We start from the raw sequence: 22,471 nt of genomic DNA, 5'->3' as shown, positions 1-22,471 counted from the left end.
AACTTTCCATTCCAGATCTAACAATAAAACAAAATAATTCTTACTTCCTTTTATTTAGGGTGTAGCCATCAGACGAACTTTGGATATGATCTAACCTTCTAACAAGCTTTTGACTCAGTGTAACCTTGGTCAAGTGGAACTTTGAAAATGGACTCAATGTTCGGTTCTTTGACTGTATTGTGAAATGATTGACTGTAATATTAAGTGTCGATTTGCAGAGACTCTGTGTCGATCAGTAGACGCGACAGATTTATTTATTAAGTGTCGATTTGCAGACGCTAGATAGTCAGGTTTAGAAAAAATCCATTACAGTAGACATCAATTCCTCAAGCCACAATTTAACAGGAGGCTCAACCTTTTTCCAGTACAGTAACAACATTTTCTTGGCTGTGATCAAACTAAATATGAGAAATGTCTGTTGAACACTGTTCAACAAATGTACATAATTAGAATGACCTAATATAATAAGCACTGGGTTTGGTTCTACGTTTACCCAGAGAACATCTGACAGTATTTCAAACACTCTCTGTATTTTACAACAGAGAACAAAACTATGGGCTAAATCAGCATCCTCTGATTCGCATTTATCACAAAGCGGCGAAACATTAGGGAAAAGTCTAATTTATTTTTTGAGATTGCACCAAATCTGATGCTTCACCTCATAGAGACCAGTGGCATTGACCAGCGCTGACGCCATTCATGGGAAATACCCTTAAAAGATAAAAGGATGCTACAAATGCTTTCCTTGGACATGGAAAATGTATTTGTTTTTGATGAATATACGACTTGACCTGAAGGACAGACGCAGGTAATCAAAGTCACTCGATCACTGTCTGTTTAGGCTTGTTAAGTGCAAATCCACAGTCTAAACAGATAAACAGTGTTTTCATTATGACCTTATTTAACATTCAATACACATGCACAGAGTGCAAAACAAGAAGTGCATAGCCTTATGAAAAACAGAAAAAATGCCACTATCACAGCTGCTTGCATTCCTCTACTAATGCCTTTCATTATTTATTATTTATTATGTTAAATTATTGTAGTTGGGTTAGGTGGCTTAGGTTTTATTGCACATTTGTTATGTAAATTTGTTGTGTTTTATATATTTAAAGCTACACTGTGTAATTTTTTTAGTCGATTCTTAGCAAAAAACACTTAGTTCTTTCAAAAATATATGTGCTCATTAATGTATATTTACGTCTTTCAAGTAATAAAGTATTCTCGTAAGTTTATAATATGCCATACGGGTGAGGGGTTCGAATGCCGGTCGCCATGTTGCCCCTCCATCTTGAAACTACATTAACCAAAGAGGGACATTCCTGTAAATTCAAGCTTCGCCTTTCGTGCTTTACACTCAGTGACACAGAGACGAATGCGAGGGGGAGATTACTCGCGACTGCCGGCAGATTTGAAAGATTGCTGATGGAGGATCACGCCTATTCTCGAGGACATGTAGCAGAGTCGCCAAAGAAGCGAAAGAGAGAATTAAAACGTCAACGCGACAGGCAAATCAGCAAGACTAAAGTCAATACTGGAGTAACTTTTCCCAGATGGAAAGAGCTCATGAGGAGCAAAGATTTTAAAACAGACGCAGAAGTTGCCTGCTTTCTTCTCGACAGGTAATCCAGCCTATTTGTGTAAATTCAAAGTTTTATAGTTGCTTGTCTAACCATAGCATGGTTGTGCATAACTCCAGAACGACCTCTAGATAACTTGTGTTACTTTTCCTCACGTCAATGGTGAAAAAGTATTGTTTACCTTGTAACATAAATCTGTGCTGCGACGGATCACAGGTGATAGTTTTAAAGGCGCAATTGGACGAAGTCGAACTGGAAGCCATGTTAATCTTGTAATAATACGGCCACCGTAGGAGTTAAAATACCCTCGAAATTGAAATGAACAGAAACTAATATTCACTGGGTAGTCATATACAATTTCACCGCTAGATGGGGGAAAATATCACACAGTGTAGCTTTAAGTATATTTTAAACTTTTAATATATTGATTTGTTTTGTTTTTTTAAATAAAATGCCATTCTTTAATGTCATCCTTCGTCATTCGGTGGTTCTTTCTTTTTAAAAGTATCCGTTCAGGCACCGGTACCATTTTAACAGTATTGGTTTGGGTAAAAAACCCAAATTATACCCAACCCTAGTCAGTGCAGCTGCAGGGAAATTCGTTCAAGAGCAAGACAAAGAGATAGATCTGGAAGAAGAGTCTGCATTGCCACCAAAAGGGAGGAGGAAGAAGACAACCAGGCCTGGAGAGACTCCTCATGCTGAAACTGCCACAAGTCCAGAAAAGGTTTATGAAGTCAGAGTCCACAATCAGATCACGGACACAGCGAGCTACTGAGACACTGCACAGGACAGGAGGTTTCGGGCTCATGAAACACTCTAAAGTCGCGTTTCCACCGCAGGAACCTTCCCCAGAAACTGGAGACTTTGGGCTGGGACTCAGTGTGTTTACACCGCAGGAAACAAGGTCTAAATGAAGTTCTGGGTAAATATTTTCAGGGGTGGGACTTGGGCGCTGAACATGCTGATTGGTTGAGTTCATGCCGCATTTTGATTGGTTGACTCCACGCAGCATTTTATTTCAACCACCATTTTATTTAATCTGTTGTGGTCCCATATCCCTCCCCCCAACCCCGGTAGCCAGTTAGACACACACAGAAAAAAAAAATAAAAAAATCCAATTACCAGGCAAATATATATATATGCACATACATACGCATATGTACACACACACATACATACACAAGACTCTTAGAGAGCGAAATCAGGACACAAAACAACAAATAACAAATAAAACAAATGAGTAAGTTAGGAGGACTGAGTGAACTGTAGAGAAAAGTTAATAGTTGCCGACACCCAGGGTGCTGTGCCAGGCTGCTAGGATTCATAGATCAGCAGGAATCATGAGGGCTATGGCTCAATTACCCCTATAAAGCGGCTTATAGTGTGGCGGGTAGGCCGTGAGGTATAGCGAGGAAGGAACCTATGCAGACAAATACTAAATATGCCACTACAGTGACATTTCCCTAACAGAAAGCTGGTTCACATAATTAATCAGTGGTTTCCAATGAGAATAAAATTTATCAGTAGAACCTCTGAGAGTAAACTTTATCTTCTCAAGTTTTAAGAAAAACATTGTGTCACATAGCCAGGCTTTAAACGACGGTGGTAAGGGTGACTTCCATAGAGTCAGAATTGTCCGACAAGCAATTAGAGAGGTAAAAGCAATAACATTAACTTGGGTTGTTGTCAATTTGAGTCCGTCCGGAGGTCTTCCAAAGATCGCTATATGGGGGGGGGGGGGGGGGGAGGACAGATCCTCAACGCCAAAACCTTCGAGATTGCGTCAAAATATAGCTGCCAGAAGTTAAACAATTTGGGGCATGACCAGAACATATGGGTCAAATCACAAGGGGTCTGAGAGCATCTATTGCATCCCTCGTCTGGGCCATCGGGATAAATCTTGGCAAGCCTGGCCTTGCCAAGGTGAATCCTATGTACCACTTTAAATTGAATAAGACTAAACCTAGCACAGCTGGAGGAAGAATTGCTCGCAGGGCTTTTTCCCAAAAGTCATCAGACAGGGAAATCTGCAGTTCGTTCTCCCAGCTGGTCCTAATTTTGTTGACAACAGAATCAAAAGATGGGGAAAGTAGGTTATATAAGTAAGATATATGGCCCTTGGGTAGAGTCTCAGCCTTAATAATTAGATCTATGCCACTTGGGGGTGGGATTTGAGGGAATTGAGGGGAGTGGGTAGCAAATTTTTTTTTGAAAGTGAACTAATCCTTTAAGCTTAAATTCAGAGGATGAAATACAGCGGGAACTGTGAAGTATCGTGTAATTTGCCTAGTCTTCACGGTACTTTAGACCGCGGTGAAAACGCAGACAGCAACAGGTCTAGGGGAAGTTCCAGGACGTTTGTGGGAAAAAACTTCCTGGAACAAATTGTTCTGGGTAATTTCAGTGGAAACGTGGCTTATCCTGACCTTGCATGTCTAGACCCCAGGAACTTCACTCAGTTGAGGTTGTCCTCTCTTCCATGTTCCAAGAGCTCAGCAAATGTCTGTTGAGGTTTGTGTAACGGTTTGGGTTTTGTTTCTTACCATCTTACCACCCTGAGCCAGTGTCTCCGGACAAGATGGTCGCCGCCACGCCACCGGTGTCTGTTCCTGAGGTTCACACGAGCTCTAAGCGAGCTCACACCAATTCACACGAGCTCTCAGCACGTGCGAGACTTTGAATAGAACAGTTAATATTGCTGTCTTCACGAAGTGCTGAAATGTCAATCACTATACAGTATCATCATGACATGGCCTATAGTCAGGAAAAGAAGACCCAAAAGCGGGAATATGTAACAAATCAAACTTTATTAATGAAACAGAAGATCAAAGGGAATAATTTCTTTAATTTTTTTTTCATTTTTTTTTATCTTTTTACCTGTTGGCCGGTCACACGGCTTTCATAATTTTCAGTTACATGACTGGCAGAGAGACCTACGTGTTATTTTAATTTTTAATTTAGTTTTATTAATAATTTGATTTTGAATTCGTTGTATTTTTAGTTTCTGTGGTAATATTAGTTTCATTTTAAGCAATTTTGTTATGTGGTTTTAGTCTATTGCAAGGCAACATTGCACACATTATTTATGGGGGGGGGGGGGGGGCGATGCGAATTTGAACTGTCATCATCTGTGTGCCAATTCACATTACCATCTTTTGACTATATGGAAAATTTAAAGCGTGTAGTTCACATTTCTGCAAAGATATTTTAGAAAAACTTTGTTGGGCTTTCATTTCAATCCACCTTTGTTGCTCCTGTCTCATCATTTACTGCATTGATCCATGTGTATTTGCCATCACTGAGAAGAGCATAAAAATACTCAACTGATTGCCTACATATACATTAAAACTTGTTTATTCTGTTCAACAAAAGTAAAAATTTGCTCGGTCTACTTTACTGGTAGTCCTAATTTGTATTCAAGTAAAGTTAACCAAAAACTTATTTTACTTCTTTACTTCTTTACTTTAATTCTAGATATTTTTATATTTCCTCCCAATTTTAACAATTCATTTAATAAGCTGACACTGACTGGCTTTTCACAGGAAGAGGAGACAGTGAGGGCAAGATAACTGGAAGGGAAACAAAAACTGCTGTGGTTTCTGATAATGAAGCACGTCAGTGAAAATAACCCTGTCAATGCTGATCTAACACTGAATTTAAATGAACTGACGTTCAAGGTTGGTACATCATAAAAATGTAAAATTTGGCTATAACATTTTCAGTGACAGTTTTCAATAAGATCTCATTAGGTAACGTTAGTTAATTCGGTAACACTTCACTATAAGGTTCATTAGCTAACATTAGTTAATGAATTAACTAACATGATCTAACCATGAGCAATACATTTGTTACTGTATTTGTTAATCTTAGTTAACGTTAGTTAACTATCTGTTCATTGTTTTTTCATGTTAGTTCACAGTGCCATTAACTAATGTTAACAATATTTTAACAAAGTATTAGTAAATGTTGATATTAACATTAACAAAGATTTAAAAATGCTGTATAAGTGCAGTTATTTTTTTAGTTAATGCTAACTAATGTTGTTAACTAATGAACCTTTTTGTAAAGTGTAACGTCTCGGTTACGCATGTAACCCTCGTTCCCTTGCATCTCGCGCTCCGCCCCGCAGCGCGGGTATAAACACGGAAGCGGATGCACGCACCACTTGTTTTTCGCTGTGGAGCCGAGCGGAGCCCGGAGTCAGCGGTGGACCAGCAGTAACGGCGACGGGACTACGTCTCCCATAGGAGGGGAATGGCGCAGCAAGTCGACACATCGAGCGGGGCGTAGGGTGTTAACTGGCTTCTATGTGAAGAGAGCACACAGGAAGCAACCGGCTCGACACGTAGGCTATAGAATCTACGAAGGTGTCGCCCAGCCCGCAGCTCTACAAACATCTGTTAGCGAGGCACCCTGCGCCAACGCCCAGGAAGAGACTACACTCCGAGTGGAGTGAGCTCGCAGTCCCGGGGGACAAGGTGCATCTTGGGACTCATACGCCAAGATGATGGCATCCACTATCCAGTGGGCCAACCTCTGCTTGGAGACAGCCTTTCCCTTCTGCTGGCCTCCGTAACAGATGAAGAGCTGATCTGAGGTCCTGAGGCTATGCGTTCTGTCCACATATAACCGCAAGGAGCAGACGGGACAGAGAAAAAGCCAGGACTGGGTCTGCCTCCTCCAGGGGCAGTGCTTGCAGGTTCACCACCTGGTCCCGAAAGGGAGTGGTAGGAACCTTGGGCACATATCCAGGCCTGGGTCTCAGGATAACGTGAGAGTTAGCCAGCCCGAATTCCAGGCATGACTCGTCGTCCGAAAATGCGTGCAGGTCCCCTACCCTCTTGATGGAGGCCAAAGCAAGCAGGAGGACTGTTTTTAAAGACAGGACTTTTAACTCAGCTGCCTGCAGGGGCTCAAAGAGAGGTCTCTGAAGTGCAGTCAGCACCAGAGATAAATCCCAAGAAGGTATAGAGGGGGTGGATACAGTCTCCTTGCTCGCCTCAGGAACCTGATGATCAGGTCGTGCTTTCCCATGGATCTCCCATCCACTGCATATAGAGGCAACATAGACCTCGCTCCAACCCATCTTGCAGGAAAGAAAGCACGGCGCCGATCGAACACCTTCGGGGGTCTTCTCGGTGAGAAGAACACCACTCAATGAACAGGTTCCACTTCAGAGCGTAAGCATGCCTCATAGAGGGTGCTCTCACAGAAGTGATGGTGTCTATGACTGATTGTGGTAAATCACCTAGAACCTCCGAGTCCCATCCAGGAACCAGACATGGAGTTTCCAGTGGTCTGGATGCCAGTTCCATACAGTGCCCAGTCCCTGAGAGAGAAGGTCCTCCCTCAGAGAAATGGGCCAGGGAGGGGCTGTCGAGAGGAGCACAAGTTCATGGAACCAGGTCCTGTTGGGCCAATAAGGGGCAACTAGCAAGACCTGCTTCTCTTCCTCCCTGACTTTGCACAATGTCTGTGCAAGAAGGCTCACTGGGGGAAACGCATACTTGCGGAGGCCCCAAGGCCAGCTGTGTGCCAGAGCATCTGTGCTGAGGGTCCCTTGGGCAGGGAGTAAAATAACTGGCAATAGGACGAGTCCGGAGAGACAAACAGATCTATCTGTGCCTGGGGATGGAGTCTCCACTCTCCCTGGGCCACAGGCTGTTGTGAGAGCACCTTGATGGTTGATGTACGCAACGCTCGCAGTGTTGTCCATACAGATCAGTACATGCTTGCCGAGCAGCGGCGTTTTGAGGTGTCTCAAAGCAAGGTGTACTGCAAACAACTCTAGGCAATTGATGTGCCAATGCAGTCGGGGGCCCGTCCAGATCCCCGCTACTGCATGCCCATTGTATGTGGCCCCCCAGCCAGTGTTGGAGGCATCTGTGGAGACCACAGCATGCCTGGACACTAGTTCTAGGGGCACTCCGGCCTGGAGAAACAAATGGTCTGACCACGGGCTGAGGGTTCCGCTCTGCCATGCCCACCTCGGGACTCTGTCGTGAAGCCAGTGCTTAAGCGGTCGCATACGTGGCGTAACAAGCTGCGCGGCGTAGCTGTGGCTGCCATATGTTGAGGCAGCCACATATGTTGAACACGAGTTGAGGACACGAACACCATGCTCTCTCCGCGACCTTCGTAAAGACGCGGGGGCGACAGGGACAGCCCGAAGGGTAGGACTTTGTACTGATATGCTCGACCTTCGAACGCGAAGTGCAGGAATGACCTGTGTCGCGGCAGGATGGAGACATGAAAGTACGCGTCCTTCAGTTTGGTCGCTGCAAACAAATCTCGGGGACGGATGCACTCGAAAATGTGTTTCTGCGTTAGCATCTTGAACGGAAGCTTGTGAAGTACGGGCTGTAGAAGCCGGTCTTCATATCGGCTAGCGGAACCGGCTCTATCACATCCTTCGCCAGTAGGACTGCGATCTCCATGGGCATGACAGGGGCACGTTCGCTCAGCACCGAAGTGCAACGAACGCCACTCAACTTGGGCGGGTGCCTGGCAAACCAGTTTGTGTAGCCGAGTCTGATGGTATGGAGGAGCCAGCTGGACCGGTTGGGAAGCACTCTCCAGGCTTCCACAAACTGGGCCAGGAGGACCAGAGGCACCACAGACGTACCCGGGGTGGGGCAGCAAGGTGGAGGACAGGGACCTGGTTCAGAAGGCCTGGGGGCAGCCTAAAGCGAGGTCTGAGTGTGCGATACAACACTTACCTGTCTCCACGGGACGGTAGGGGCTACGGGACAAAAGCTCCGGGGAGCCAGCGGCGGAACGGTAACCATCTGAAGAGCTCGTCCCCCCATCCCTGGGTGTCCTGTGTCAGGGACGCTTGGTCTTACACTTGCCACCTGGCTTGGCTGCGTCTGACACAGGCTGGGCGGCTTGCCTGCGGCTGGCTCTCCACTGAGGCCTGGGTGAAGGCTGCTGCGGTGGCCCAGTGGGAGCGGGAGCGGCGGCAGGAGGACACCCTCGGCGACACCTACATCGACATCGACATGAAGACCGATTGGCTCCGAAGCGAACACCCTCGGCGACGAGCAGTCAGAGGGGCACAGGGAACGACCGCATCCAGAAACACACGGGTGGAATGACATCTTGAAAAAGATGCAAATGCACCGTGTTGCTCTTTCAGGAAATGAAAAACTCTCACCAGTGCTGGAGCACACAGGGGAATGATCGCGGAACACAGACAGAAATGTTGCCAGCCTGTACCAGTGAAGCACTCACTCTTTTCCCTCAACCGGCCAACACAAACCAAAAACAACCAAAAACACAAACAGAAATGTGATGCTGTTAAAACAGCAGTTGAGAGCTCAGAAATCTTGCAACCACCGCTGCACTCGTGCTGTAGAACCACCAGCACCGGAAGAGACTTCCTGAAGAAGCACCGACACACTCACTCGTTGTAATATAACAACACTCTTCAGAGACATCGACATGAAGACCGATTGGCTCAGAAGCGAAAGACAAGTGGTGCGTGTATCCGCTTCCGTGTTTATACCCGCGCTGCAGGGCGGAGCGCGAGATGCAAATCTCGCACACCAATGTGCATTGGCTCGTTTTATCAATACTCGTAGATGACAGGCTCCCTAAGCGTGATCCCAATCAGTCAACACGTCAACTATGTCAAACGTGAGCGACTGAAAGGGAACCAAATTTTCTTTTTACTTTTTAACAGTTTTATTGCAAGAAAGACAAGGTGGTACTGGTAAGATAAGGGAGTCTTTTTTATTTTGTCATTTCTGCTCCCCCATACACTGCAAAAAACAATTCCAAGGAAAATATCTACATCTTTAAATCAAGTTTATAGACACTTTTAGATATTTGTGCTGGACAAAAATACTGATTAAGAAAATTATTTTGCAGTGTATTTTCATGGACCCTTGAACTTCATAACAGCCACAGGATGAAGTATGTTAATGATGACCTAAATCCGTATTTGTGTCACAATGGCCTCTGATTGGCATCTCCATTCTGGTGGAGGTCTCTGTCAGAGATCCATGTGGGAGTGGACGGCGGCTCAGTGTGGCAGTGAGCTTCTTGCGGAAGACTCGACACAGAAAAACATAGATGAGAGGATCCAGGCACACGTTAGTAGATGATATCCAGAGTGTGATCTCTTTGGCAAAATACAGCTGGTTTTGGGCCCAGCACTGGGCAGAAGTATTCCGGGTCTGACTGAGGGTGTAAGGGATTCGAGCCAGGTGGAAGGGTGCAAAGCATACAAAGAAAACACCCACTACCACATACACCTGTGGAGGAGAGGAGAGTTTAGTGCTGGTTAGCATGCTGTACACCAGAAACTGGAGCTTGTTAAATAAAGAATTCAATGCAATTCAACTACAGTGAGCTTCCTTTTGGGGAAAAAAGCAGTTAGTACAAACTATTTATAAAACACTGCTAACTACACTGAAGCTTGATTAAAACCCATTTGGATTCAAAAACCCAGCTAATGACATTCTGGTCTCTCTGGCTCGGGTCCCTCCTTCAATGCGTCTATTGGATTTTTTCACCTGTCCTATGATCCAACAGGTGAAAATCATGTGTACATCACAAAGTAACAGCACACCTATAACAAGATAAGACACCAAGGCCATAGACTGCACACAATCCGTTATTGATGGTCCCATGCATATTGCACACAAAACTGGAAACTATTTTCTCGGTATGTCAAGCTTTAATCAGAACCAGGGATGATACAGAGTGTTTTTGACGTAATACATTATCAGTGCATGGATTCTCCAAGTGGTAGCAAGTGTTTTCTGAGTTGCCTAGTTCTACACATTATACGATTCACGATGACGAGACGAAAGATGACCAATCGTGTTGATTTCTGTGGTCGTGCCTCCTAAATGGTGGTCCTATGTTGTACAGTGAGAGAGCTTCAAAGATGGTCTTGCGACCAAAGACAGCCTCAGATAATTTTCTGACAATGTCAAAAATTTAGCATGATCATATCACAGTGTTTGCTGCTACGACCTACATCTACTGACTAGCCAATACAATTGCAATATGAAATGGTGTATTGATCAATGAGACATGATGCTATCTTTTAATAAATTATTGGGAGCAGAAGTGGCAGTGTGCCGATTTTTGTTTATTTTGAACATGATGCTAAAACATAAAACTTCTTACCTCAAGCTCCATTTACAAAATTGGCATGCCAAGCTGGCCTCTTTTCCCTAGCAACGACCACATCTATATTCTCCTCTTTCGATTCCTCTTTTTTTCAGCACACAATTGGAAAAGTATGATTCATTTTGATTCATTTGTTTGTCACTAGTGCTTGCTGATGACGTTATATTTTTCTACACTAACTTAAGATTCAATAGGTGTCATCATCGTCATCATCCCCATTAGATCCATGTCGTACAGTGTGATTTGTAATGATCTAATAGGATTGCTGAAATTGCAGGGTCTGTGGCAGGCATTACGTCTGTGAGATAATCAGTACTTTTTATTTTTGGACTGGCCGAAATTTGGGTGACATGTTTTGGGCTATTGTTAAGTATATTCTGTACAACCATTCATAGAAACCAATTGGCACTGGTCTATTACTGCGGTACTTTAGATAAACCCGCCCCCAAACTACTAGATCAAGGCTGGGCAACTCTGGTCCTTGTTATGAGTTAATAGGCTTGTTCGGCTTGAACCGGCGCTACACAGTCCGATTTGTTTATGACATCAAAGTACCGCGAGAGCGATTAGAGAGTAGATGGCTCCATATGCTTTTGAATCGCTCTCGTGGTACTTTGATGTCATAAACGAATCGGAGTGTGAAGCGCCGCTTCAAGTCGAACAAGCCTATTAACTCCAATTATAATCAAACGCACCTGAACAAGTTCATTAATATATTCAGGATTACTAAAAAGTTATTGGCAGTTGAGTTTGATCAGGGTCGGAGCTAAACCTTGCAGGAAAGTGGGTCTTGAGGTTCTGAGTTGCCCAGCCCTGTACTCAGAGCCGGATTAACGCAAAGGCAAACTAGGCACGTGCCTAGGGCCCGATTGGCGGGATGGGGCCCAGACAGAGGGACAAAAAAAAAAAAAAATTTTTTTTATTAATGTACAAATGGCCTATCTACAATGTATTTCAATATTTATTAATTAACTAAAAATAGTGACGATGTTTATCTTAACCATAGACAGTTACATTACTGCAGTTAAACCAATGTGTCCGTTACAAAGCGGGTGCCGGCTTCTGAAAGTATGTGTAACGAACGCACAGGTGCTGCGAGGCAAAAGCCTAAGCACACAAAGAAGCACAGCTCAAAATGCAGGTGTGTGAGTTGTCGTCATCTATTTTGGAGTGATTGCAATGTATTCTAAATATAAACTTGTACTGTAGATCAGCGTCATTTCTGGAAAAATCATTCACCGCTTTATTACGAGTTTAAAAGAGCGCGAGCGTCATTAACGTGCCCAGACGCGACGCTTTGAATTTGCGCGTACAATGAATAACATCGCGTCGGGAGCTGACTAGTAAAAAAGCTACAAAATTAAAAGACAAGACGTCTGTATTCTAAGTTAAAAAGCCAACACACTACAACATTTTTAAATGTTTCAAATAAAGGATCTCATATCTATGGGTCTATCTTCTAAATTCTGCTGATGATTAGATTCCTGCCATTACGCCAATAATATCACTTTATCCATTTTTTCTGCTCAGTAGCGATCGTGTCTTTCTCTTCCACTTGATTTGTGTATAGCATATTTAAAGTAGCAATGCAATATAAAAGCACTTATGCTCATTTACTGAAGTGGGATTCTAGAACAGTGAATAAATTGAATAAAACAGCAAAATAACAACAACAATAACATCTTCATTAAACAAAAAAGAGATTACCTTAGATAAAGTTTGATTAATATGTACATACAGTACCGGTAAAAGTCTGGACCCATTACTATTTTTAATGTTTTTTGAAAGAAGTTTATAATTATGCTCTACAAGCCTGCATTTATTTGATCAAAAATACAGAAAAAACAAACAGGAATATTCAGCAAGGATGTGTTAAATATATAAAAAGTGATAGTGAAGACTTTTTTAAAACAACTTTTTAATAATCAAAAATCCTGAAAAAAAGTATCACAGGTTATAAAATAAATATTAAGCACCATTTCTAACATTTGATAATAAATCAGAATGACTAAATTCAGCTTTGCATCACAGAAATATATAGTAAAATAGAAAACCATTATTTTAAATTTTAATAATATTTCACTATATTATTTTTCTGTATTTTTGATCAAATAAATTCAGGCTTGATGAGCATAAGAGACTTCTTTCAAAAACATTAAAAATAGTAATGTGTCCAAACTTATGTTTGTACTGTACTGTATGTACTGGGGGGGGGGGGGGGGGGGGGCCTCCAACATGAATTTTGCCTAGGGCCTCCTAATGTCTAGAACCGGCCCTGCCTGTACTAGACAGTATGCAAGTTCAGACGCAGCTTATGTTTCTATTTATCAATATCATTTCCAATTCTTTGAAATTGTGTTTCCCATCCCTCATCCTGGGGGCACACCAGGCAGTACACATTTTCTAACTCCTCCTAATCAAACACACCTGATTCAACTCATCAGCTCATTGTTAGAGAGTTCAAGACTGAAATGGAGGGGTCAGATATGGTAGACATCCAAAATGTGCACTGTTGGTGTGCCTCCAGGAACAGGATTGGGAAACACTGCCCTGAATATCCAAATGTCTACTAGCTGCATCTTAACAGAACTTCAGTGTCTGCACTCTCAGGGTTGCATAAGGGAGGTTGAAGAAAGTATACTTTACCTTAGATGTGGTCTGTTTACTGGCTGTGTCACTGCTGCTTTGTGATGCACGGTACGATTCAAACACTTTCCTGCTGATGAAGGTGTAGCAGACAACCATGAGCGCCAACGTACCCCAAAAAACAACCTGGCAGAAGTAGTTAAAACCTTCATGCCACATGAGTCCCATCATCCCCTTCATCTTGGTGCATCGCAGCCTTCCACCAGCGGAGATCGGTGGCATTTGGTTACTCAGGATGACATTGGGCAGAGCCAATGACAACATAACCACCCAGATAACTGCACACATGATCCGACCCACCCCGACCCTCTGAAAAGCACATTTCCCGAACGGATGCACAATCTTTAGGTATCTGTCCAAGCTAATTAATCCGAGAAGGAGGATGCTGATGTACATGGTGGTATAGAAGAGTACAGCTGAGTACCGGCAATGAAAAGCCCGCAGGTGCCAGGAACCCAACCCCGCATCGGTCAATGCCTTTACAGGCACTGTAAGGGTCATCAATAGATCAGCCATGACTACGTTCTTCAGGTACACAACGAATGTTGAGCTGCTGCGGATTTGGAAGAAGATCCAGGCAGTCAGAGTGTTCAATACAAAAGCAGCCAGGAAAAGAGCAGTGTACAGACAAGGGAAGAGTATGGACGTTACTCTAGTGTCCCGCTCACACTTGAGTGAAGTGTTCACCTGACTCACGTTCATCTTTATGCCTGGAGGGAAAAAAACGTCAAAAGAGCTGAACGCAGTACTGGAGAAGTCAAGTTATATCCACTTCCTGCTATAAATGGCAAACTTTACCAATATAATGGTGTAAATATTCATGATCACTGGGGGAATTCGTGAGTTATGATGAGACACTCTAAAGCCGCGTTTCCACCGAAATTAATGTAGTTAACAAGTTAACTGAGGTTCGGGACCAAGGCCACGCCTCAACTAATCAGCTCGTTCCCCATCTGTATATTTACACTGAACCCACCTTCACCACACCGTCTGTCTCAGTTTCTCGACCCCACCCACCCCTCCCCTTCCAACTCATCCATCCATCCATCCATCCCACTTCCACCCGACCCCAATTCCCCAACTCGACCTGTCTTTATTCCATAAAGCTAATTCTGCGTAGTTGTGGCGTGGCCCTTTCTAGTGAACCCAGAACAATTTGTCCCAGGAACTTTTTCCCCCCCAGACCTGTTGCTGACTGCATTTCCACCGTGGTCTAAAGTACCGTGAAGACTAGGCAAATTAGTCCGGTGACGTAGGTCTGTTTCGGATTTTATCCTCTGAAAGTTCCTGAACTTTATAAAAAGTACTTTCTCGCAAGCAGGGACCTTCGGAGGGGGAAATATTTACCCGGAACTTCATTTAGACCCTGGTTCCTGCGGTGGAAACACACCGAATACCACCCCAAAGTCCCTAGTTCCTGGGAAAAAGTTCCTGCGGTGGAAACGCGGCAAAATACACCAACAATTTACCCTGAACTTTACAAAGGATCTCCTGTTATGTTTAATTCTATTGAAACCCCATTTCTATGGCATGCAAACAGAAGAAGTCAGAAATACAAAGAAATAACAAATAACAAAGCCAATGTATATCATTATGCTTATAATGACAATCATTTTGATGCAGTAAAATTCATTTGGGGGAATAAGGGAAACAGACACAGACTTACACACTCAAAAATTTTAAATATATGTATGCAAGAACAAACACTTACCACGAAAATTGTTTTGGAGAAGAGTTTTGGAGACTTGTAAGCAAAGCTCAAAGAGGAATTAATAAATGCCTTAATGCCTTCCGCAAGCTGTATCCACAGTGAAGTGTGTCTGCACTTTTAGCCACACACACACACACAGAGAGAGAGAGAGAGAGAGAGAGAGAGAGAGAGAGAGAGAGAGAGAGAGAGAGAGAGAGAGAGAGAGAGAGAGAGAGAGAGAGAGAGTGTGAGACTTTTTGAGTGTAGATATATCATATACTTCTATTGATTTTATATACAGTTTTTGATAACTATAAGTACTACAGACTAATACCCATTCTAACTGTACCCCTAAAAACTTTTGACATGTTAAGCATATTTTTATATATTATTGGATATTGTTAAAATGATATGCTGTATTTGTTTTTGTTTGTTTGTTTGTTTCCCCAAGTGAGGACATCCCCGGATGTCACCCATGGGAAGCTTTTGTCAGATTTAGCTCACTGCTGGGGACATTTCTGTGCCTAAACTCTTGCTAAGTATGTACACAAACACATGCACAGTTATGTACACAAACACATGCACAGTTATGAACACACACACACACACACACATTTTTCACATGGCTGCCTATGGGTTTTTTCTCATCATAGTTAGTCTAACGGGAAAGTCAGTAACTCTTCCTGTCAAGCTTCCTGTTTGGCTGCCCATCATTTGGTGTGGTGAAACTTTGTAATTCACTCCTAGAAAAAAAAGCATTCCTATTAATTTATACATAAAGTTGGTAACATGTCATATGGATATTTAGCCTCTGTTGAAATTTACAAGACTTAAAAAAACGTGCATGTTATAAACTTTCATGATGACTGATAGGGGTGTCATGTTTTGAGTTTGTTTTTGCTGTTTTTTTCCTGTTCTGTACACGTCTATTGCTGCATGCGTCCCAATTCGCCTACTTATACTACGCCCTGAAAACATGTACTCTTTTTGTGAAGAAAAAGTGCATACTTTTAAGTGTGTAGCAAAAGAGTAGGCAAGCTTTGGGACATACTACTTCGTCATCTTTAACGGACAGCTCTGTCGCGTGCGTCCTGTCACCGTAAACTGCCCTGTCAATCATCTTGTCACAGTTAAAATCCTCCATTCAATCTAATATCATTTCCAACTGTTTCGGAAAGAAATGTTGTAGCACGTTGATCTGCCAGTCGTGGGTATTTCATGCGGAGACTCTCCTCATGTGTTCGCAATTTGAATATAATGATGCATTTAAAAGTTAAATGTCTAAATGTATCTTTACAAAAGTTCACAATGCTGCTGCAGATGCAATATAATGCGGACAACATTGAATACACATTTTTTCGTCAGGTTAGATACTGATAATTAATCACTCAAACCCCTTTATCTAAACCTCTCTACATAATCGGCAGACTCACGCGTCCTCCATGTCTGTAGTTTTTTTAGCACTTTTCACTCATGTGTAGTTCCAATCGAATCCTCGTCCAAAGCGTGATGGGTTGTGGGCAATATTAGTCATTAGAGTGTTCACGGATCTGCACTTCGGATTCTGACCGGAAAGAGTAGATCATCCAGGTATCTTTGAATACTCATTTCAACATGCTGTGATTTGGGACGTACTAATTCTATTTTTGAATACTTTTTAGGACGGAAAGTATGCGAATTGGGACGCACCGTCTGTCTGTGTTTCTAGGTTAGCTTTCTAGGTGTTTCTAGGTAAGCTTTCTAGGTTGTTGATTGGTTCGGTTCTCCTCTGTTCTCTGCCTGTTTGTTTCTATGGTTTCTGATTGATTTGAGTCTTCTGTTCAGGTGTGTCTCGTTAATTAAATACATGAGGACAAACAAAGGAGCTGATGAGTTAAGCCCTCAGTTTCTGTCTGTTACTAGACTTTCATTGTTGATTTTTAATGTTTATGGTAAAGTGGTTTTGTTTTTCTCCAGGTTATTCTCCTGTGTGTTGTGTATAATATTAGATTAAAAGTCATTTTAAATATTGAACTGCTCCTCTCATAACTCACTAACCTCTAAAAAATGCATTAAAATATGTATTTTAGTGCAAGGTTAGAATTTTGTTGTTGTTGTTTGAGGTGTTTTCTGTTTTTTGCAGTAGTGCCACATAAATTTGTAAAAATATAACTAAAATACCACAAACAATTTAAGAGTCATACTGCATTCACAAATTATGTATTTCAATAAACCAAACTGAAACCAAAATTATTAAAAGATATAAGTAAAACCAATGGCAATAAGCAGAAACGAAGAGGTTTGTGTGTGCGTGTGACTGCGAAAGTGTTTGTGTTTAGGCGTGCATTTGTGTTAGGTCACACCTCTTCACAGCTGCTTTTGTTCTGCATTTGTGGCTGATTTTGCAGGGGTTTTTTTCTGCCCTGTGCTCAAGAACGCTTCCCTCCTCTAGTATTAACAACTGCAAGTCCAGATTAAGCATTTTCTAAACTGTTTCTTAAGAATCCAATTGTGAAAAAGGCTCAGCAGAACACACAAAAGTAACAACCTCTTTGTACTTCTGCACTGTAAAACAAAATAACATCTATGCAATTTTTATAGAAAAGCACTGAAAAATTGCTACAGTAAAATAATGTTGGCTAACAATGTTGTAGGTTACTTTGTTAACTGTAAGTTACTTTCCCAGAAATGTATATTAGGCATGTTTACATGCAAAATGATGCGCTAATAACTCCTAAAAATCAGCTTATTGAGATAAACCGTTGTTCTGGTTTGCATGGAAACCAATAACCCGGCAACACAAGTATTGTGTTGGATGAAGTCACAGGCGCACTTACTTACAGGCTATAAAAAGTGTGCCTGAACTCAACAAGTTCCCTTTCGAAGTGGAACTTCGACACTGCGTCATGGTGTTGACAATATGGGAACATTAATACCCATTGCAGCATACTGAACAAATGCCTGCTCACCGTACTTTGAAATGAAATGAGCGAGCTATGATGTAGCCAAAGGCTACCATACAGCGCACCAAGTGACCAAGAGTTAACCCTTTAGGCGCCAAGTTTTTTTTGAAAAAATGCTGGATTTTGACATCAAAATTTCAAAAGCTTGTGGCTTGAAAGGGCTTAAATATAGAGATCTACTGTAAATTATAAAAATGTTGGGGATGACTGAAAGTTTATGTGGGGTGTAAATATACTAATCTAATTTGCATATTATGACGTCATCAGGGGGCGGCCCTCTTGAATTTCATAATATTCAGGAAATAGTAGATATTGAACTGATGTTTGAACTTATTTGCATGTTTTTTATTTATTTATCCTCATTCCAAATGATGAGAAAAGAGGAAACCAACAATAACAGGAGAAAGTACTAAATTATTACTATACTATATAGTAAAACGCATGTGAACAGTAGCCTACTTTTTGATCAGTTCATCAGTAATATTCAGGAAATAGTAGATATTGAATTGATGTTGGAATTTATTTACATAAGAGGAAACCAACAATAAAATAGAAGTACTAAATTATTACTATATTACAATACTTTAGTAGTAAAACACATGTGAACAGTAGCCTACTTTTGGATCAGTTCATCAGTAATATTCAGGAAAAAATATATATGGAGTGTTTTTTTTTTTTTTTGTCTTTTTATCCTCATTCCATATGATCAGGAAAAGAGTACACTAAGCTTACGTCCACCCCTGCCACCCCCATCCCCGTTGGGCAAATGGTCAAAATGATCTGTTTTTGCTTCGTGAACACTCGCACCTTGCACGGCGGCACCATTGCGCGGCAAAGATGTACCGGGAGATGCGCGCGCAGCAAAGATGTACCGGGAGATGCGCGCGAGGCAAAGATGAACCGGGAGATGCGCGCGTGGCACCATTGCGCGGCAAAGATGTACTGGGAGAAGCGCGGCGGTACCATTGCGCGGCAAAGATGTACCGGGAGAAGCGCGGGCGGCACCATTGCGCGGCAAAGATGTACCGGGAGAAGCGCGATCATTAGACGGCCGATCGTCATTTCAGAAAGGCAAATATTCCTCTTCAGAGTCAGAATCGGCGAATAACATTTGAACACATCCTCACGGACCACGGTACAAGTATTTATTAGCCATTTTCTCTCACAAATCTCACAATTTACTCAGACGCTCTGAACTGAACTGCTTCCGCATCAATGACACGATCGCTCACTTGCTCTGCTGTTTCCTCCAACACTTTGAATAGGAACATGACGTCATTTTGGTCTTGAATCGAAGTATTACATGTCTGCCATCTAGTGGTAGGGAATACAAATGAGATATTACACCATATTAGGATCTACAGCCTGTTTTATTAAGTATGACGTCTTGTCGCAATTTTGCGACTTTGGCGCTTAGAGGGTTAAGGTGCCTAAAGCTGGGGCCACACTAAAAGATTTTTAAAATCTTATAAGATTTTCAAAATGTGAGAGGCCACAAACATGACAATAAGAAATTATAGATTTAACTCTTTTGTTCCTCTAGTGCAGTGGTTCCCAAACCTGTCCTGAAGGCCCCCCAACACTGCACGTTTTCTTTGTCTCCCTAATCAAACACACCTGATTCAACTCATCAGCTCAATTAACCCATGTGATAATGAGCTGATGAGTTGAATCAGGTGTGTTTGAGTAGGGAGACAAAGAAAACGTGCAGTGTTGGGGGGCCTTCAGGACAGGTTTGGGAACCACTGCTCTAGTGTGTAGAGTGTCGCGATATGACGAGGAAAGCACAGCACACACTAACAGATTCCATTCACAAACAGCCAGAGTCCCGCCTGCGAACACGGGAAATCTCGCAAAATATCTCGCATCAAACGTGACTTTCAAGTAAACAAACATGGCGGACGACCGGCAAGAAGAAATGATACTTATAGTGTATGGACTGCTGTTTACAGAACATTTGCTGGGGGGAAAAGAAAAATGTTTTGATTAAGTCATGGAGACTGTGTGAACATGAACTTTACGTTACAGTGCGAGCTGGAGGTGAGTCTTCTGTCAGCTCACTTTCTGAATGGGTATCGTTTCGTTTCACGTGATAATCTCCTGTTATTCAGCACAAACTCTGCTACAATAATATGTGAGCAGCATGTATGTAAAAGTTTGTAGTTTTGAGAAATTACTTTTATGTGGGGTTTGTAAAAAAACTAAACAAATATTGTTACTGAAATAAGGCCATAAAATTAACTATTTGTTCACAAGACTTTGAAAACTGAATCGCGAAGCCTAAAATATTTTCTTCAAAACTATGTGAAAATCATCCTGGCCACTCATTCACATAAAACAATTTATTGACTTAAAATTTGACATAAGACATGTTTTGTGTCAGAAAGCTGTATGCGAGTAGACGTGAATCATTAATATGAATATAGTTGTATTTCACACCTGGGAAGACAAAGACCCTCCCCTAATGGCCCTATCAGGTGGGACTGTGAGGGAACCAGAACAAAGAATGTGAGGAGATTAAAAGAATGGCTTTTTGATTGTTTGGATTTATTTACAACACAGCATAATCCAAAGATTATGAAAAAAATTTGCTTTTTCGTACAAATGCAAATGATCTGAGGCAATCCATGCAAACCTGTCAACGCCTACATCAACTCGATAAAACTCATCAAGTTTAATCAGATTAATGTACGTTATGTCGTCTTGTGAATAATAATAGCATAATAGTAATAATAATCATGGAAAAGTTTACCTCAGAAAAAGTGCTGGTTTCGGTTTCATTTCGAGGAGCAACGGATACAGCTGAGGATTGTGAATAGTAAGTTCTTTATTCTTCAGGGCTTTGTTCTAATCGCGATATGGAATAGTGTGTATGTGTGAGTGAACGGCACAGATGTGCACTGTTGTTTACTACATGCACTAGTAAACATGCTATTTTTACATAAATATGAACATCCACTAGTTTAGTTTTTTTTATAAACTATATTGCTATACTGAGATAAGTAAAAATCAACTGAAATATGTTGAAATAAAATGTCTTTGTATAAGCAACATATTAAAAAGCAAATTAACCCCCTGGGGTCACGCCGGCGTGATCACCTCGCTTTTTTTCTTGTCAGTGCTAACGAGACTCAAATAACTCGATGTTAAATGTCTTCTTTTATTTGTGTACACTAATAATAAAAACAAAATGTTGTGTTTTTCGTAAAATTAAGAAAATAAACATGATGCGCGTTCTGTCGTCTCTCTCAATGTGAAGTTCATTCTGAAGCGCGACAGAAAATGATCTGTAACTCACCGAATGCTTGCCACACATACATGAGACATATGTCTTTACAAAGCTTGAAGTCTCTATTTGTAAATGATGTAAATCATATCAAAAACAAATATTCTCTGTTTAAGTAATCCGTATGAAAGCAACGAGAGGTACAGTTTCTCAAGAGCGTCCTCATTACCTCTAATATGACCACACCCACGCGCACACAAGCAATTCACATGCAAATTGTCCATGTGAAGGAACGCGAACCTGTAAACACCATCATCACCTCTAAACAAAGCATCAGACTTCAGTCCTCTGCTTTTCATTGAGTTTAGAAGAATGTGTTTTTGCTGTGCTGTGCTGTTTACCTTAGATTTACCTCAGAAGAATTAGAAGAACGCGATTTGAAGATAAGAACGATTTTAAAGGTAAGAAATTCCCACACATTTCCCACTTCCCACTTTTTGATAAAATAGTAAAAAATACATATTTACAAGGTAGATGTAAACAAAATCTTAATAGGTCAGCATAAGCCTTCTCATTACATTTTTTACATATTTATTAATGTGTTTCTTTAGTGACACATTTGGAGAGAGGAAAATATTCTAAAACTTTCTGAAAATACAGTATGAGAATTAACTGCACAATTACAAGAAATTTTTACCTTGCGTATTATACAATTTGCATGCATACAAAATTTGTGGAAAAAGACAAAAAAAAAAAAAAAGTCAAGATGTTTCCAACTCTAACCTTGAACCAATTCTGTAAAATGCCCCATATAGCGTATTTGAACAGGATTTGTTTCCAGGCATGACTGTGTCTTTTGAAAATGTGCTTTTGATTTTCATTTGTATTTGGATTATATTGTTAACTATATTCTAAATAAATTAAAAGCAATATATATCTTTGGTCCTCACATTCTTCCTTATAGTTCTCTCTTAGTGACATACCTGACTTAAAGGCTCATTATGGGGGTCATTGTCTTCTCAGGTGTGAATCACAGCATTATTCATGATCATTCACGCCCCCATGCATATTGCCTTTCTAAACAAAATGTGTCTTACAAAAGGATGGATGCAGCCTATAACTATAAATCAACTATAAAAACACTTCAGTACAGTAGACTAGAAAAAAAAAATATTATCATGTTACTTTAAAAGTTTCCATTTGTTATGACGTTATGAAATGAGATTTGAGTAAAAGAAGT

The 22,471-nt window shown here is 41.4% G+C and overlaps 1 protein-coding gene across 2 annotated transcripts in view; it reads right to left on the bottom strand.

The window, feature by feature from the left end:
- Nucleotides 1–9,293: 9,293 nt before the first annotated feature.
- The window catches only part of p2ry13 (purinergic receptor P2Y13), a 32,751-nt gene continuing 19,573 nt past the window's right edge, over nt 9,294–22,471 (bottom strand). Inside the window, exons 2-4 of one of the 2 annotated variants that reach the window (XM_079885673.1) lie at nt 15,085–15,198; nt 13,374–14,083; nt 9,294–9,841 (exon numbers count right to left, since the gene is read on the bottom strand). In XM_079885673.1, the coding sequence (XP_079741799.1) occupies nt 9,506–9,841; nt 13,374–14,075 (1,038 nt within the window). In that variant the 5' untranslated portion in view covers nt 14,076–14,083; nt 15,085–15,198 and the 3' untranslated portion in view covers nt 9,294–9,505. The remainder of the gene's footprint in view (nt 9,842–13,373; nt 14,084–15,084; nt 15,199–22,471) is intronic. The other variant, XM_079885674.1, reaches the window with a different exon arrangement.

This window comes from Squalius cephalus (genome assembly GCF_949319135.1).
Source record: "Squalius cephalus genome assembly, chromosome: 11".
NCBI lineage: Eukaryota > Metazoa > Chordata > Actinopteri > Cypriniformes > Leuciscidae > Squalius > Squalius cephalus.
The sequence above is the reverse complement of the archived record's forward strand: the minus strand, read 5'-3'. Positions and strand labels throughout refer to the sequence as shown.